Consider the following 20,210-nt stretch of genomic DNA (forward strand, 5'->3'; position numbering starts at 1 on the left):
TGACAGCGTCATACCTGTCAACCTTCCCGATTTTTCCGGTAGACTACGAATTTCAGGACATCTATTCTCTCGAACGTGCCGTGATGGTACAGCATTTAGGGCCCACTACAACCAGCGTGCTGGCCCGGCCACACGTTGTATGGGACTTCTGCTTGCTCACGTAAGTGACAGCAAGGCATACTTGGTCAACAACCACACAGGTTACACTGACGGTGGTGGTATAAAAAACTTTAACACTCTTACTAATAATGCGCCACACTGTGAACCCACACCAAACAAGAATGACAAACACATTTCGGGAGAACATCTGCACCTTAACACAACATAAACACAACAGAACAAATACCCAGAATCCCATGCAGCCCTAACTCTTCCGGGCTACATTATACACCCCCGCTACCAAACCCCGCCCACCTCAACCGATGCACAGAGGAGGGGGGAGTGGGGGGTTGATGTGTGAGGGAGCAGGGTTGGGGTGGGGGCGGGGTTTGGTGGTAGCAGGGGTGTATAATGTAGCCCGGAAGAGTCAGGGCTGCATGGGATTCTGGGTATTTGTTCTGTTGTGTTTATGTTGTGTTAAGGTGCAGATGTTCTCCCGAAATGTGTTTGTCATTCTTGTTTGGTTTTGGTTCAAAGTGTGGCGCATTATTAGTAAGAGTGTTAAAGTTGTTTTATATGGCCACCGTCAGTGTAACCTGTGTGGCTGTTGACCAAGTATGCCTTGCTGTCACTCACGCGTACAAGTAGAAGATGCATACAACATGTGGCTGGGCTGGCACGCTGTTAATGCAGATTGTAGACGGCGCTAATTGCTGTACCATCATGGCACGCCCTTATTATTATTGTAAGGGTGAAAATCGGGGAATATTTTTCTGCGAGAGGCACTGAAGTTCGGTAGTCTCCCGGGAAAATCGGGGTGGGGGGGTCGGCAAGTATGCAGCTGAGCCGCATCAGAGTGATCAAAGAGCCGCATGCGGCTCCGGAGCCGCGGGTTGCCGACCCCTGCCCTAAGGGGACATGGAGGGAAAAAAATGTTTTTGCGAGATCTCGCAATACTTTTTGCGAGATCTCGCAAAAAGGTTTTTTTTCCTATGTCAGTGAACCGGAAGTGAAACAGACACATTTACAATTACTACGAACTAACACTTTTATTTTTCATATAAACATGCATGATAGCCTAATAATATACTGTACATAAATAGTAAACCAGAAACAGAAATAATAAGTCACATTTGGCGTTTTTAAATGACCTTTGTATATGTATTTTTGTACAGTCAATGTGCGTGTGGATGTATCTACCTTGAGTGTGTATGTATGTACTGTATTTGTATAGGTATGTTGGAGCGTAGGTACCTATGTATGTGCTTGAGTACCTTTGTCTGTGTGTGTATGTATATATGTATGAATAATTGTGTGTAGGGTTGGGCGATATATCGCGGGTTTGTCTCTGTGCGATATAGAAAATGACTATATAGTGATATTCGAGTATACGTTCTCACACAGTTGCTTTTAGCTGTGGGCATTAAACTACAGGCTTTTATCACTATTTGTTGTCTCTCCTCACAGAGACATAAAACAAGCGCACCTTCTTACATACGTCACATACGTAAACGCCCTCGCGGAGCAGAGAGGTAGCGTCATGGGTAACGTTAGCTGTGGTGCGAGTGGTAATACGAGAGAAAGAAGGTGGGAATCTGGTAACAAATGAAGGAAGAATTAATTCCCAAGAAAAACAGCAGGGGGTCCATCGTCTGGCGGTGGTTTGGCTTCAAGTGGGAATATGACGAACAGACAACCGTAATTTGTCAAGTGTGGGGCAAAAGCGTTCCTACAAAAAGTAGCATTACTGCTAATATGTAGCATCATTTGAAAAGTCACCCGCTAGAGAATGAAGAGTGCTTGAAACTCCGCATGTCAACATCTCCGTTCGGTGTCACACCCACAAAATGCCGAGGCAACCATTTCCACATCAACACCGTATGAAAAAAATAGTCAACAACAGAAAGAGATAACGTCCGCAGTAACCTACCACATAGTGAAGGACATACACTATTTGATTTCCTATTATGCAGCTCATTTTTATTTGACAGTTACTGAAATATCTTGTGTGACATCATGCACAAAAGTGTACTTTATTTGTTTTAAACTATTGTAGTGGCGTTCTGTACAAAAAGTGCACTTTAATTTAGTGTTGTTTTGATGTCATCTTAGTGACATCATGCACAAAAGTGCACTCATAGCTGGTTTTAAAATGTCTCTGACAATCTTGCACTTTCTGTTTTGAAATTACATGAATGTTTGTGCCACTGCTTAATAACTGTTTAATAAATACAGTTTTGGTCAATTGACTTAGTTGTGATTTCACTCTCTGCATGAAAGTTTAAAATGAGCATATATTAATGCAGTATGAAGAAGAATGTTTTAATGTAGACACATAGAATCACAATACTGGTGTGATTATATGCATCAAGTGTTCATTCAAGGCTAAGGCAAAATATGGAGATATATATCGTGTATCGTGACATGGCCTAAAAATATCGAGATATTAAAAAAAGGCCATATCGCCCAGCCCTAATTGTGTGTATGTATGTGTGTTTGTTTGTACAATATATTTGTATGTGCACGAGCCAAACCCAAAACGAGTGTTTACTATAACAATAATGATGATGATGAGGGTGTGGTTGATCAACAATCGCTTTATTGCAAAACCGGCTACTGTCGGCCGTAACCACGCTCAAGCAAACAAAAACTATATTTTTTCTCCACATTCATGCATGCAGGTCATTTCATGACCTGCATGCATGAATGTTTCATTTAATGAACGTGGACGTGATGACACAGTTTGATCAATGTTGAGAACACAACACAGCAGTAGGTTGTGTTCACAAATGGTGTTACTGCTGTCCCTAATATAATGGCCAATATGATTGGCTCTCATGAAATGTTAAGAAACATTGGTGTCTTTTTTTTTATTTATTTTTTTAATTCTTCTCAACACTTCTGACCGAAATCGATGAGACAATTAGTATAATAGAAAAAAAAAACCTCTTGTGTTTTGTCCAGCTGATGGGTCTCTGCGTGCTCTGCGTCGGGGTGTATGCCGAGGTGGAAAGGCAGAAAAATCGAACTCTGGAGGGTCTCTTCCTGGCTCCTGCTGTGGTGCTAATCCTGCTGGGCCTGGTAATGTTCACAGTCTCACTTGTGGGCATGGTTGGCTCCCTCAGGGACAACAAGACACTGTTGCACATGGTAAGGATGCTAGCGGGAGTGGCTTTAAGCACTTGCAGTCAGTTTTATAGCATTTAATATGGACATGAATGTCATAGTCGACTTGCAACACTACCATGAAGTAAAAATAAAATGCCAAAATGTAGTGTGTGTAATCACTATAATGTCATGTCATTCCCACTACCCAATAGTGTACCTAACACTTAATTTTGATACACCTGCACAATCTACATGTATTTTCATGACAGTTCTTCATGTTATGCAGTGCAGCTACAATCACAACATATTGTTCATTTATTACTTCTCTGGAAGCTTAAAGGGCAACTGCACTTGTTTTTTGATTTTGCCTATCGTTCACAATCATTATGAAAAACATGACGGGACGGATGTATTTTTTTAATGCATTCTAACCCCTAAATGGGAGGTCCTTTATCCCACCCATAAAACCCAATAAAAAAACATCCAAAAAGCGCCAACAATACTCCATTTACATTTTGTAACTTGAATATTAACCAAGTATTAGTGATATTGTTATTAGAAGCGCGAACGCACACAAACTTTTTATAGCGCCGCCGTGATCTTTAGCTTGTGTGCCAACTTTCTCGCTTCCTTTGCTTGTGAAAGTTTATTGCAGATCATAAATCATGACGTATTTCGACAAGTTGGTATGCTTTGACAGCTATTTGAGACCAAGAGGAAATGGCGAGAACAGCACGAAACGACGCCTGGTTCCACCTCTCTTTTCTTTGTGAGGATTATGAGTCATTTTTCATGAATATAACAAGAATCTCTCGGTCGGCATCCTAATGACCGCAGACCTAGCACGGTATTTGATGTTGTAGTGTGTTTTTTGGCTCTCATGAACTCTGCAGTGAGTAGTAATCATTGATGTCTTGAGGGGAGGGGGGGGTAGCTAAAGTTAAAAGTTAAAGTTGTGGAGGACCTCTTCCCCCCGGGTTCCATGGACCACCAAGGACAGACATGATTGCAGTAGTTTTGTGACTTCGTTTTAATTTTCAATAAACCTTCGTGCACGTCTGGTAGCTTTTCAGCTCTTCCTCCCACTGTTCGCTCTTCTGGTTGCTTTTCAGCTCTCCGGCGTCGTCGTCTGCGTCTTGCTCTCTGTCACTTTCGCTCCTGATGCACCCGCGTCTCTCCAGCTCCTTCTGCCCCCTCCTTCTCTGCTGCTGCCCTTTTAGACAGTGATACGTGATTGCATAACTGCACCCAGTTTGGCCATCTACGCACCTGACGCTCATCTCGGAGCCGGCCCGGGCGTGCCCCGCCTCGCTGCAGGTCCGCCGGCCACGCCTCCTCGCAGCCATCTCAGAGCCGGCCCCGGCGTGCCCCGCCTCGCTGTAGGTCCGCCGGCCACGCCTCCTCACAAGTTAAAGTACCAATGATTGTCACACACACACTAGGTGTGGCGAAATTATTCTCTGCATTCGACCCATCACCCTTGATCACCCCCTGGGAGGTGAGGGGAGCAGTGGGCAGCAGTGGTGGCCGCGCCCGGGAATCATTTTTGGTGATTTAACCCCCAATTCCAACCCTTGATGCTGAGTGCCAAGCAGGGAGGTAATGGGTCCCATTTTTGTAGTCTTTGGTATGACTCGGCCCGGGTTTGAACTCACAACCTACCGATCTCAGGGCGGACACTCTAACCACTAGGTTTGTGATGAGTTTTTAAATTTAATGTGCCACGTATGCTAAGTTAAAATGATCAAAATACGTAAATATTAAATGTGCCTGTTACTACATTACATATATACTTACAGCAGGTATGTAAAACCTAAATGGAGGTCTTTGGATGTTTTTAAGGGCTTTTGTTTTTATAATTTATTTAGGCAGAATATCGTGACTCCCATAAGCTCCATTGTAAGCGGACTTTTCAGCACATGTATTTGATATTTAAAAATGCATTGAAAAAATACATCGTCGTCATGTATTTCATCATGATTGTGAACAATAAGCAAAATTCCAATAAAAGTGCAGTTCCTCTTCTAATCAAAGCTGATCATTATTATTTATAGTTCTTGTAGATTACCACATTAGACTGCACAGGTGTATCTAAAGTTTTGGACTGTAGTGTAAAAAATGCCAAGTGATGTACCATAAACAATTGTTTTGTTCTTTTTTTCTGTCCCAATACAGTTTCTTTGCGTCCTCTGTGTGTTGCTACTTCTCCAGGCTATCGCCCTCATCATAGCGCTTCTTTTTGAGAAGAAGGTAAGCAGGTTGTGTTATTAAGCAAATAACAGAGTGCACATTTACATACACAGTGGATCCCCAGATTTTTGCTATTGAGCGTTCACTTACCCGCAAATTCATAGTTTTTGTTAAAAAAAAGAAGTGCTTTATCTCTCCAAAAATAGGCTGTATTTATTAGTGTTTTTTACCAAAAAAAAAAACGCTAATAAATACAGCCTATTTTTGGAGAGATAAAGCACTTCTTTTTTTTTAACATATAATAACATTTCATCAAATACATATTAATGTTGTAAACCCAGGAAAACCGGGTAAAACTCGGCACACTGATAAAGCTTAACCTACTTTTACTATAACCATACTTGCCAACCCTCCCGGATTTTCCGGGAGACTCCCGAAATTCAGCGCCTCTCCCGAAAACCTCCCAGGACAAATTTTCTCCCGAAAATCTCCCGAAATTCAGGCGGACTCAGGTCCTCCACAATATAAAAAAGCGTACCTGCCCAATCACGTTATAACTATAGAATGATGGAGGGCGAGTTCTTGGTTTCTTATGTGGGTTTATTGTTAGGCAGTTTCATTAACGTCCTCCCAGCGTGGCAAAAACACACAACAACAGCAGTCACTTTTTTGTATACCGTAAAGCAGTTCGTCTTCCGTAAACAGCAATGTTGTGACACTCATAAACAGGACAATACTGCCATCTAGTGCATTTGATGAAAGCACTTTTGTGCGTGCCACACAGCAATGCATCATCAGAGAGGGTGTTCAGCATGGTTCGAAAAATAGTGACAGAGAATAGAACAAGGATGGACAATTCAACCCTTAACTCAACAATGAGTAGATGAGTGTTATGTGTGTGTATATGTGTAAATAAATGAACACTGAAATTCAAGTATTTATTTTATTTATATATATATATATATATATATATATATATATATATATATATATATATATATATTCACTGAACGTCAAGTATTTCTTATATATATATATATATATATATATATATATATATATGAAATACTTGACTTGGTGAATTCTAGCTGTAAATATACTCCTCCCCTTTTAGCCACGCCCCCAACCACGCCCCCGTCCCACCACGCCCACCCCCACTCCCCTCCCCCTAGCTCCCGAAATCGGAGGTCTCAAGGTTGGCAAGTATGCTATAACAATCTACAAAGTTAATATAGTTTGCTTCTCTTTTTTTGCCTCCATTTATCTGCTTTCTTTTGTAATTCAAGTTTTTATTACATATATTGTTGCATTTGAAACAATTGTATTGTTGATGTTTGAGGTAATTATTATTATGCATTATCAATAGTGCTATTTCTATTGATATTTTTATTGCTTCATTTGTAGTGCAATAATGTTCATTGTTTTTACTATCTACTTCACTAACTGCCTTTTTGCTATCATTTTTGTGACATATTGATACAGATCCTATTAGCTGCTGATGTTCTGTTGTTGTTGTTTTTGTTGTTGTTGTTGTTGTTTCTCTGTCGTATCCCTCTCTTGTACCCGCAATTTCCCCCTCTGTCTTCTTTTTTTTCTTCTTTCTATCCCTGCGCCAAATATTAAATAAATGAATTTAATAACGTCCAATACAGATAAGGCAACAAGAGAAGTATCCCACATTTGTCTTTTGTAAAGTAAATGTGTACAGCAGAGAAGGGCTTCTACATCAACTATATGATTTGCCTGAGTGGCTGGACAGGACAAAAAACAAAAACAAAAATAAAACAGTAGACACTAGAATAAAATAAAATCCTTTAAAGCTGTCCGTGTGTTTTTTTTAAGGTGCTGCAGTTTCGCAATTAACTATGATGGAAAATAATCAGTTTTGAACATCTGCTTATTGCTATTGATTGTCACTTTGCGATGCATCGGAGAATCAATATTTCGGCACATCCATAATGTGGGTGGCCTCAGAACGTAACCCTGTGAATATTGGGAATCTACTGTGAGCTTCAGCTATGCACCTTTTGCTCACTGTGCTCACGGCATTTTTGTGCAAGTAATGTCATTGTCCCCCAACCTTCTCCACCCGTTCCAGACATCGGCCTTGTTTCAAAGCAGCATACGAGAGGGAATCAAACACTATTACGATGATCTGGACTTCAAAAACATCCTGGATTATGTGCAAGAAAAGGTATTGTTGTTTTTAACAAAGTATTCAGTATTTTTAGCAGAACTGTAGAATTGTAAAATTGATAAACATTTGTTGTAATTCACGTCTCATAGATTTTAATTAGTAAACAAAATTAACCCATCCATCCATCCATCCATCCATCTTCTTCCGCTTATCTGAGGTTAGGTCGCGGGGGCAGCAGCCTAAGCAGGGAATCCCAGACTTTCCTCTCCCAGCCACTTAATCCGGCTCCTGCCGGGGGATTTCGAGGCATTTCCAGGCCAACGTGTCATGGGTCTTCCCCGTGGCCTTCTACCGGCCAGCCGTGCTCGAAACACCGGGGTACAAAGTTAACCCATTTGTAGGAGTAGATGAAGGTTTTTTTTCAGATGCAGTGGTACCTCAATTTACCAGCTCAATCGGCCCTATGACCGAGCTCTTAACTCAAAACACTCGTATCTGTTGTGTACAGATAAGGGAAGGAGGCGACAACCAAGGCAGAACTGCGGTTCACAAGGTTTATTTAAACCTTTGATGATTACATGGCATGTGTATGCTACTCTAAGTGAATGGGTGTAGACCAGGCCTGGGCAATTATTTTGACTCCGGGGGGCCAAATTTTAGAGGAAGAAAATGTGTGTGGGGGCCGGTATATCTATTTTTAGGAACACTAATACAAAACCTCACAATGTCTGATTGAATGCTAAAAACGTTATGACAGACCGCCTTAAAAACGGAATGGAGTTAAAAAATGTTTTACTAAATGAGACACCCACAATGTACATGACAATAAGGTGGGATTTAAGATATTAACTACGAATGATAAAACACTGAATATTGACGACATATGATCGTCACACGCCCTCTCCATCCACCTATTTTACAATCAAGCGAAACGCAACAAACAGCGAAATATGAACGCGAAGGGTAAAAAAAAAAATTCACCAACAATCTGATACATCACTAAGCTTTAGAACTTTGTTGTAAAAACCATCACTGCTCATCTTAATGGCAGCTACAGTTTTCATCTTAAAGATGTAAAAATATGATTTAAGAATGTCCGGCGGGCCAGATTGAAAAGCTTAACGGGCCGCATGTGGCCCCCGGGCCTTAATTTGCCCAGGTATGTGTATAGTTAATAGTGTAAATATTACCAGGGGTTGTTGTCTGTGAGTGTTGGATGTATCCTTCGTCGAATCAAGGGGGGGCAAGGCGAAGAGGCAGTCCGTGAACAGGCAATGGGTCGAGGGTAGGAGCGAGGCAGCGTAGTCCGTGTCCGAGCAGGGCGTCAAGGATCGAGGAAGGCAGTCAGGAATCCGGATGGATGTCGAGAGGCAAAACACGATCACGGAAGACCAGGAAGTCACTGCGGAAGACACAAAGGACATGAACAAGGGAGACATGGAGAGAGCAAAGAGAAGGCGAGCAAAGCACAGGGGAAGGAATGCCAGACGTGATGCTTACTGGGAAGATGAGCGACGTTCTGGCAAAGGTTCCTCGGGTCCGCTGGTCTTTATGCCTCTCCCTCTCATCAGGTCCAGGTGTGCGGATTAGAGATTGTCTGCAGGCTCGTTGCTGCGTGGGCGTGCTGCGCTGCCAGCGGAGGTGCCGGCAGCTCCAGCTGTCGAGGAAACGTGGGTTTGACTCCGCACCGTGTTGGTATCTCAAAACAGAACCACCCATTGAAATCAATTTAATCCGTGCATGGCCACCCAAACCATAATTTTAGCATGTAACATGCCTTTTAAAAATAAAATGTAACTTTTAGACCAGGAACAGTACGACAATCAATTACAGTAGATTTATGAAATAATGTAATAATAATGTAAAGCATTCATCTCTTCCAGCACACTGAAGAAGACTTTGAAATCCTTTTTAGCTTTTTCTGATTGGCGTCTTCCCGTCTCATTAGATCCAACATGTATAATGAGCCAAGTTACCGAAGAGGGACGGCTGGGTAATAAGGCTGGCATAGCAGCAACTAATGGCGTTGAAAAAGCGGATATTTCTCGTTACTCCATCTCCCACAATAAGACTGGACGCTTATTAGGCGATGTGGTAGGAGGGTAATTATCACACAAGACTGGGCAGCAGCGGAACCACAGACACCGTTTGTGGAACAACAGACCGACTTTGACACCCAGGGCAGCTTCAGCTATGCACAGAAAGCTGAGTTGAGGGTAAAGGACTAACCCTCGGCAGCACCAACGGAAGATGTCGCCGACTTCGGTGGGAAGGCTAAAACATAGTTACTTCCATCACTTGCTTTTAGCTAATGCTGGTCATTAAAACCAGATGTTTTTGGGCGGGTCTTTGAGGTTCACTATGGCAATCATTACACCATTTAGCACTACAGAGGCTCGTGACTCAAATGTATGCTCACAACTCAAAGCATAACAAAAAGCCGAAAGTAATCGTAAGTTAGGGTACTTGTATGTTGAGGTACCATGTATTTTGGTTTCCTGATTTGGCTACATAAGAAGAGAAGTCTTATTTAAATTAGTGCATTTATGTCAATAAACACAATTGTCTTTGTGAAGGCTTTTTGGTACATCTAAAGGGCTCGCTGGCTTGTGCAGGTATACCTAACAAATTGTTTGGGGCTTGAAGCTAAGTCAATTATTTTATATGGTATGTGTTTGGTTTTAGTGACAATAACCCATTCATCCATTTTCTACAGCTTGTCCATCTCGGGGTCGCGGGGGGGCCTAGAGCCTAACCCAGCTGCATGCGGGTGGAGGAAAGCATGGTATCAATCAATGTTTATTTATATAGCCCTAAATCACGAGTTTCTCAAAGGGCTGCACAAGCCACAACGACATCCTCGGCTCAGATCCCACATCAGGGCAAGGAAAAACTCAACCCAAAGGGACAATGAGAAACCTTGGAGGGGACCGTAGATGTGGGGACCCCCCCACCCCCTGGGCGACCGGTGAAATGGATGTCGAGTGGATCTAGCACAGTGGTCCTTAACCTGGGTTCGATCGAACCCTAGGGGTTCGGTGGGTCGGCCTTAGGGGTTCGGCGGAGCCTCCGCCACGGACGTAAAGACACATCCGACTTATCGTGTAAAAAAAAACTTCTCCCTATCAGCGTATTATGGATACCCCCAAACAATGTTCCCTCTTATTTTCCATCTGATTTGCAGGTTTTTTGATTGATGGATTGAAACCTTTACTAGCAGATTGCAAAGGAAGAGAATACATTATATGAATCAGTACAGTACATATTCCGTACAATTGACCACTAAATGGTAACACCCGAATACGTTTTTCAACTTGTTAAAGTCGGGGTCCACGTTAATCAATTCATGGTAATGTGTGTAAGGTGTGTAATTTGTTGTGAGTTCATGCACTGTGTTGGTTTTGTTCTTTGAACAAAGTGATGTTCATTTTGTGCACCAGTAAAAAAACATAACTTTTTCTTGAATTTGAAAAAAAAAAAAAAAAATTAATTTTTGACTAAAGAAGGGTTTGGTGAATGTGCATTTGAAACTGGTGGGATTCGGTACCTCCAACAAGGTTAAGAACCACTGATCTAGCATAATGGTGTGAGAGTACAGTCCATAGTGGATCTAACATAATAGTGAGAGTCCAGTCCATCGTGGGGCCAGCACGAGACCTTCCAGAGCGGAGACAGGTCAGCAGCAGGGTACACCCAGACAAGTTTCCACCTCATCGCAAGACAAACAAAGAAAGACGGACACATTCACACACTAAGGCCAACTTAGTGTCGCCAATCTGATGTGTTTAAATTAAGTCTCTTGGTCACGGTCTCCAGCGAATGCAAAACACTCAGAACATTTGATCAGTCATGACTTACCATGTAGCTGCTCAATTAATAGATCCTAGGTTCTTCCTGGTTATGGTGCATTTTCTATTAGAGCAATGCAAATTGCAACGGTGTGGGTGCTGATTATATCTGGCCTGACAGTGCAAGTTTAGAAAGAAACTGAGTTATCTCAAATCTGCACTATGGAAATATAATTTTTTGTCAAATATCGATTATAAGTGAACATGATTTCAAGTTCGATTTTCTGGAATCCGATGCAAAGACATTTTTTTCTCCTGTCTAAATTATTTTGTTGTTGTTTTTTCTTCAGTTTTCATGCTGTGGAGGGGATGAATATAAGGACTGGGCTGTCAATCAATACCATTTCTGCAACGGCACTGGTCCACTTGCATGTGGGGTTCCATATACCTGCTGCATCCCCGGTAAGGTGAGCTAAAATCTCGGCAATGACACCACTCACACCAGTTACATATCAGAGTGGAACATCCAAGGCAAATACAATAAGGCTACAGGTAATACGATTTGGATTTCAAAATCTTAAGGCGTCAAACGTCACATTTAAACTCTCTCATAACCTGACACCTAAGCTGACGTATGTACTAGGGGCAGTGGTCCCCCAACCACCGGTCCTTAGTTTGATATGGTGTGACAAGTGAGATAACGATTGATGCGTGTCCTTAATAAGTGTGCAAAACTGATTGCGGGGTCAGTCAATGACATTGCTATATACTGCAATGTGTTAAATATGCCAAAATGTGCATTGTTAGGCTCTCTCTTCCTATGAGACTGCTGGTCATGTTGTCCTTTTGCTTTGCTCTAGATCAGGGGTCGGCAACCCGCGGCTCCGGAGCCGCATGCGGCTCTTTGATCACTCTGATGCGGCTCAGCTGCATACTTGCCGACCCCCCGTTTTTCCCGGGAGGCTTCCGGATTTCAGTGCCCATCGTAGAATACTCCCAGGATTAATACTCTCCGAATTTCACCCTTACAATAATAATAAGGGCGTATCATGATGATACAGCATTTAACACCCTCTATAATCTGTACTAACAGCGTGCCAACCCACCCTATTGTCATATGCATCTTCTGCTTGCACACGTAAGTGACAGCAAGGCATACTTGGTCAACAGCCACACAGGTTACACTGACGGTGGCCATATAAAACAACTTCAACACTCTTACTAATAATGCGCCACACTTTGAACCAAAACCAAACAAGAATGACAAACATATCTCGGGAGAACATCTGCACCATAACACAACATAAACACAACAGAACAAATACCCAGAATCCCATGCAGCCCTGACTCTTCCGTGCTACATTATACACCCCTGCTCCCCCCCCCCCCCCCCCCCCCCTCTGTGCATCGGTTGAGGTGGGCGGGGTTTGGTAGCGGGAGTGTATAATGTAGCCCGGAAGAGTTAGGGCTGCATGGGATTCTGGGTATTTGTTCTGTTGTGTTTGTGTTGTGTTAAGGTGCAGATGTTCTCCCGAAATGTGTTTGTCTTTCTTGTTTGGTGTGGGTTCACAGTGTGGCGCATTATTAGTAAGAGTGTTAAAGTTTTTTATACCGCCACCGTCAGTGTAACCTGTGTGGTTGTTGACCAAGTATGCTTTGCAGTCACTTACGTGAGCAAGCAGAAGTCCCATACAACATGTGGCTAGGCAGGCACGCTGATTGTAGTTGGCACAAAATGCTGTACCATTTCGGCATGTTCGAGAGAATAGTCGCCCAGTTATTCGTAGTCTGTCAGAAAAATCTGGAGGGTCGTCAAGTATGGCACTGTCAAGCACCATTCATATAAAACTCGCGAGCCGCACTAACGTTCAATCTACATATTAAGGTGTGGGCTGCGTGTCTGAGACCCTTGGTTTATACATAGCACAAAGCAAACAAAAAACTTTGTATGCAGTGTTATTTCGTTTTAAATTTCAAAAGATTTTTGTGGCTCCCATTGTTTTCTTTAATTTGTGAAACTGGTCAAAATGGCTCTTTGAGTGGTAAAGGTTGCCGACCCCTGCTCTAGATGGTCATTTGAAGCAGTAAATGTTTTTTTCATTTTTTGACGTTGGCCACTTACCACTTAATGAACTACAGATCTTGTCTGAGATGTAACAGACATGCAAATATTGTATTTGCAGTTTATGTTTGAGCTTCACTGTGCAGAGTGGTGCTTGTGCAGTGGTCTTTGTAATCATTTGTCAGGACACTGTGTGGGTAATCAAACTACCATATGTGCTTCACACCAAGTCGTAAGCACTTACAAAGACTTGAAGTCAATCTTTGGAGGTCCAGTGAAGGTCCAGTGTGCAATACACAAATGTCATGTGGAGGCTTGAACCATTGAAATACACACACCAACACATAAGCTGCAAGGGGAATACAATACACTCTCTGAAAAAAACAACAATATTAGCATATCCGGGTGTTTATCATGTTCCTTAAGACAATTTGTTTTAGGAAAATAGGTATAGTTTTGAAATAATTACAAAATTGCCCTTTTGCCTTAATCTGGAAGGGTCTGATCAAGGATGCCTTTTGTTTCTTAATGTGAGTTTAACCATTTGCATTTGTATTCCTAAATAGGGTGTTGGCGAGTTTCACATTGGGCATTTGTTTTGCCGTAAAGACACTACTTAGTTTTATGATAGGTCTATTGCGTTTTGGGACACTCGTGCATAAAAAGCCTGCAGGCCTAAATAGAATGCAGGCATGGTTTGATTTGCTAATCACTTCACATCTTCACAGTTCATTACTTCATTAATGCTTTGTTTTGACAAAATGTGTTGAACATTCTGCTGTGTCTGTCACTGATGGGTTAGTGCAGGGGTCTATTTATCTTTACTATTGAAAGAGCCAGTTTTCGCCCTTATCCACTAAAGAAAAGTAGTCTGCAGTCACAAATTAATAACACCGCTTATAAACTTCTGAGTGTCAATGTTTTTTTTATGTATGTTCTACTTGTTTAAACAACAGAATTTTCCTTTTTTGGAAATTGGGAATGGACAATATGGTCTAAAACCCATATTGCAGCTTCTTGCAACAAGGATATATGTATTGCAATATGTTATTTAGAATCATTTCCACATGTTGCAAAGGCAGCAGATGTATGCAGTAACGTATTGTGGACGTGTATACACAATGTAGTTGCTCTGTCTAGTTGTTGTATTATAATCCTCGCACTAGACTCTGATTAATCTACTTAGTAAATGGTATAATTTAATGTGTGCACATTCTTAGCAACCTGTCATTTCTGGCATTGGCTTCTGACTGTCTACAGTGGGGGAAATGCAAGTATTTGGTCCCCTGCTGATTTTGTAAGTTTATTCCCATACAAATACATGTACAGTCCAGAGGGAGCGATAGTGACAAGAAATCCAAGTGGAGATACATTTATTTGTGTTTGATTAAAGCAAATCGTTTTTGATCCCCAGGCGAAACATAACTCAGTACAAGGTAGAGAACTACTTGTTGGCAAGCATATAGGTCAGATGTGTCTTGTGGTTGGTCCACAATCTTAGGGGGGATTTTGATCTACCGTACTCCTCTTTACAGATGCTCTCCAAATCTTCAAAATCACTTTGCAACTCAAAGTTTTTGCTCTATACACATATTTTCTATGTTGTTAAATCAGGAGACTGGCTCCACCACTCTAAGATAGTATAGTACCTCTTTTGGAGTCATACTTATACAGTATGTGGTAATGTAAGTAGAGGAGGAAATGCTCCATGCTTATAAGATAGAGCTAGCAGCTGTCAAGCTCCGGATCTAACCGATAACTACAACTTTCCACTCCTATTTGTTGTTGTTGTTAGTAATGTTTTACTTTTGACAAATCCACAATAATATTTTGTCACAGACAAATTAATTTGTCGGTGACGTCATCATTCATGTTTTTCTGCTCAGAGACAAACATTGACATGTGGACGTGGCCAATGACCAGCATCAGCAGGAATAGAAAAATGGCTATGGCCACGTGCAGCAACAACGCAAGTGAAAACATTCAACGTTCAATGCATACAATGATTTGGTTGCAAGCTTTGAACTATGTGACTATTTAATAGAAAATAAATGTATAATATAGCATCTATCAATTGATTAGATTGATTTTGTTGACCGTTAATGTCAAACTGTTAGTTGTCACACTCACCCTCATAAGCACACGCACACAAACATCTGTTTCAGCCCATCCTGATGCATTAATGACTTGACAAACAGTTTTACTAAACACAACTCTTGACATAACATCAGGGTGGCTATAATAACAAGTGAAACACATTTTCATTTACGGACTTACATCTACGCTGAAGAGTGGCACGTGCATCACCATGACAACACATGTACAGATGAGCACAGCCTGGATTGATGCAAACTTATCAAATTGAAAGTGTTATTTTTTTGCATGGATTTTAATGACATTCACAAGTGTTAGGAAAACCATAATTTTTACACTGCCCACATAAAAGGTGTCATGGCAAAATTTGCCTCATTAATGAGCACGCCTTCATTCACGGCAGAACATGCATAACTTCAAGTGTTTAAAAAAAAACGTAAACAAAAAAGAAAACCCCTAACGGCAAGGGGGAGAATAGGGCTGTGGAGGGGGGGTGTGGCCTGCGGGCCTGCCGCGGAGCGGGGTATGTAGGGACTGGCCTCGAAGCAGCGGCATGTGAGTAGATTGCCCAGCTGGGGCTTGTTATCTAATCACCTGTCGCCTTTATTAGCAGCAGCCGAGCAGAGACACGTTGTTGGAGTTGGAGACAGAAAAAACACACACGAACAGAGACACGCGGGACTGAAAAGCCCTAACCCATATTGCTGGAAAGCAATCCCTCCATGCGTGGATGAAAATAAAAACTTGCTTAACCGTGTACCACGGGCTCAAGAAGATCTGTCGGCATCAGGAGAACCCCCCCGTCCCAAGCGGGAAACCTCCACAAGGGCCCTAAATTAATAAAGCTTCTCCATTCACTGACATGATAAAATGACATTTAAAATGGAATGGAATTAAATAGTATTCATTATCATTATTATAAATGTAATGCTCCAAAGATGTTTAGGTACTAGAGATGCACGGATAGGCAATTATTTAATCCGCAACCGCATCACAAAAGTCGTCAACCATCCGCATCCACCCGAAGTGAAAAGTGTCCATCTCTTTTTTTTTTACTTCTTCTGTTGTGGCATATGCTGCAGGTGCCTGCTCGTTTTTCGTATGTGGGTAACAACATTTAACTATGTATATATATTTCCGAATTGGTTTAACTGCCACCCGCCTGAATCTATTTAAAATCTAATTTTTTTTTAATTTCAACCGCCCGACCCGACCCGCGGATAAAATCAAAAAAATTTTTATTTCAACCGCCCGACCCGCGGATAATCCGCGGACTCCGTGGTTGTGTCCGCAAACCGCGCATCTCTATTAGGTACTAAGGAAATAAAATACATTGTGTAATGAATTACAGTCTCTTATTCTGAGATAACATGTTTTTATTTTGACTTTTTGTGTTGTCTTAAGATGTGCACATCTCCACATCCTAATGATTGGACTTTTATTGGTAAGGAGTGGACATAATGTCTTTATTTTATTACTCCTTTCCCATTGGTGTCAACAGTAACAAATGACATCTTTTTTATCATCGCAGAAAGACATTCTCATTAAGCCCAAGTCGCTATCCTCCAGACAGACGTGTTTTGGTATATAGTCTTCATTTCTATCTTTAAATGAAGTGGTGTTCCTGGGAGTCAGGTCCGTGCTCCCAGTGATAACTTTGTTTCTCCACTCTAAGCACCGTCTCTGTGTGTGGTGCATCACTGCTAGCACACACACACACACACACACACACACACACACACACACACACACACACACACACACACACACACACACACACAGAGTGATAGAAGAGTTTATTAGATCCGATTGTTGCCATTATTGGTTCCTGCCTCACAGTCGCTGCTGTTTTCTACCACACTGGTTTACACCCTGGCTGGCGGTGGTCACATACACACTTCTCATATCACTTGTTCAAGATGTCCACATGGTTTTGTGTCTGGTCTCATTCTCTCATTGTGGGTTCTTTCCTCAGGTGGGAGAGGTCATTAACACCCTGTGTGGGTCCAAGGCTATGGCTCTCGATAAACAGGTACGTGGAATAACTGGTAATTGAAGCTATTTGTGTTCCTCCGTGTGTTGTAGTGCAACATTAGGTGATGTGTGGCTTCTGTAAGTGGATGTTTGTGTGCAACAGATAATGAAATACATTGTGTCACAATCGTACAAAAAATTATGCTCAAGGAGAGTGGAAACACACACAGTCTTTGTTTCGAGACACCTGGTGATATTTAGGGATGAGCGGGGAGCGAACATTTTCTTTGTTCAAAACGGTCCTCTTTTATTTTCCCTGTTGATTAACCTGCTTTTATATGCAAAATTTGATTTAAGTATGTCAAATTTAAATTGTATCTATTCGGCATGATGCCACTTTTTCACGTCCGATACTGGCCAATGCATATCAATCTGATTTATACTAATAACCTTATCTCATTTCTTGTTATAGGAAATGGTATGCATGGATGTACATTCCTTAATATAGACAGTAAAAACACCACATTATTGAAAGAAGTAAACGTTTAAATCTGAGTAAATGGGAGTTTAATTCCTTGCACGAGGTGTACTTCACACTTACCGTATTTTTCGGAGTACAAGTCGCTCCGGAGTATAAGTCGCACCGGCCGAAAATGCACAATAAAGAAGGAAAAAGACATATATAAGTCGCACTGGAGTATAAGTCGCATTTTTGGGGGAAATTTATTTGATAAAACCCAACACCAAGAAAAGACATTTGAATGGCAATTTAAAAATAGTGAACAACAGGCTGAATAAGTGTACGTTATATGACGCATAAATAACCAACTGAGAACGTGCCTGGTATGTTAACGTAACATATTATGGTAAGAGTCATTCAAATACCGTATTTTTCGGACTATAAGTCGCTCCGGAATATACGTCGCACCGGCCGAAAATGCACAATAAAGAAGAAAAAAAACATATATACGTCGCACTGGAGTATAAGTCGCATTTTTGGAGGAAATGTATTTGATAAAATCCAACACCAAGAATAGACATTAGAAAGGCAATTTAAAATAAATAAAGAATAGTGAACAACAGGCTGAATAAGTGTACGTTATATGAGGCATAAATAACCAACTGAGAACGTGCCTGGTATGTTAACGTAACACATCATGGCAAGAGTCATTCAAATAACTATAACATATAGAACATGCTAAACGTTTACCAAACAATCTGTCACTCCCGATAGCTAAATCCTATGAAATCTTCCTCCACGGTGTCGCTCCTGGTATGCGCTGCTAGCGTCCATTCTTTTTGCTGCTCGATCGCCATTTTCTGGTGCATATTTCACTACGTCCAGCTTGTAATCTGCAGTATATGATTTCCTTTTCGGTGCCATTTTAGTTCAGTCCTTCTCAGTTTTTATAAGTTACCGCCAAAGTTGCTGTGATCTATTTTAATAGCTTCGGCAGTAGCGTATAGCATATAGCAGTTAGCATTCCAAAACCCACAATGCACTTCTGCCATGACCCGCCCCCACCGAATTCTTATTGGTTGGCGTGTGAGTGACGATTGCTGACGTGTGTGTGGCGATTGCGGACATTTTCTTCGTCGCTCACGCGAATGAGATAAATAATATTATTTGACATTTTACGGTAATATGTTAATAATTTCACACATAAGTCGCACCCACGGTCAAACTATGAAAAAAACCTCGACTTATAGTCCGAAAAATACGGTAACTATAACATATAGAACATGCTGTTCGTTTACCAAACAATCTGTCACTCCTAATCACTAAATCCGATTAAATCTTATACGTCTCGTCTCTTACGTGAATGAGCTAAATAATATTATTTGATATTTTACGGTAATGTGTTAATAATTTCTTCCAAACTATGAAAAAAACTGCGACTTATAGTCCGAAAAATACGGTAATATCCTCCCGAAAACCGAAGCACAAAGTATCTTTCAATCCAATTTTTTAAAAATGTCCTTCCCACTTTGGAGCTAAATCAACAACTTTACTTGAACTTTTAGAATTGTATACAAATCATTTTACAGTGGTACATCAACCTACAAGCATGATCCATTCCACGACCAACCCCATATCTCTAAGCAGCCCTGCTTATTGAAATAATTTGAATCCATTCATCACAGTTTTAACATGTAACATGCCTTTTAAAAGGAAAACTAACTTTTAGAACATAAATACTGTTTGAAAAGCATTGCAATATAATGTGCTACAAAAAAACAACAGCAACTTTATGAAATTTATCAATTTTGTACAGCATTTACCTTGGAATCGGACTACTATAATGCGTGCGTTTCAGGCTGATTCACAGTGGTGCCATGTCTGCGTATTAACTCCTTATTATTAGCGACTTTTTTTCATAGAGCTGCCATGTGTCGTGGCATCTGGCAACGTTCCGGGGTGACAACACAACAATCATCTGTGAACCAAAGCTGTTGCTTGACCTTCCAGTTTGTTGAGTTAGGACGAGACAAAAAAAATTTCAAACGCAGCTTCCTTTTGAATAAATGCTGGGCGTTTGTGGCCGCATGCACGAAGGCTTGTTTCAGCTTGTGTAATACAGACTCGTTCCTACGGCGAGCTTGACTTGCCAGGTTGGCTGCTATCGGGCAGGGCGTATTTTTAACAGTTTGGAGGGCAGGATGTTGATCGCTGAGTGTGCACATCAACTTTGAAATACAAAACGTATGTTTGTTTCTTGCATAAACAAAGCAGGCACAACACAGTGTAACAATATAA

General features: G+C 41.3%; 1 protein-coding gene across 2 annotated transcripts in view; it reads left to right on the plus strand.

Moving 5' to 3' along the window:
• LOC133623067 (tetraspanin-15) overlaps nucleotides 1-20,210 on the plus strand; it is a 35,276-nt gene that overhangs the window by 1,549 nt on the left and 13,517 nt on the right. For both annotated transcript variants that reach the window (XM_061986002.1, XM_061986003.1), the window contains exons 2-6: nucleotides 3,064-3,249; nucleotides 5,383-5,457; nucleotides 7,496-7,591; nucleotides 11,673-11,789; nucleotides 17,454-17,510. In XM_061986002.1, coding sequence (XP_061841986.1) covers nucleotides 3,064-3,249; nucleotides 5,383-5,457; nucleotides 7,496-7,591; nucleotides 11,673-11,789; nucleotides 17,454-17,510 — 531 coding nt within the window. The remainder of the gene's footprint in view (nucleotides 1-3,063; nucleotides 3,250-5,382; nucleotides 5,458-7,495; nucleotides 7,592-11,672; nucleotides 11,790-17,453; nucleotides 17,511-20,210) is intronic.

The sequence above is a fragment of the Nerophis lumbriciformis genome, linkage group LG12 (genome assembly GCF_033978685.3).
Source record: "Nerophis lumbriciformis linkage group LG12, RoL_Nlum_v2.1, whole genome shotgun sequence".
NCBI classification, from domain to species: Eukaryota; Metazoa; Chordata; class Actinopteri; order Syngnathiformes; family Syngnathidae; genus Nerophis; species Nerophis lumbriciformis.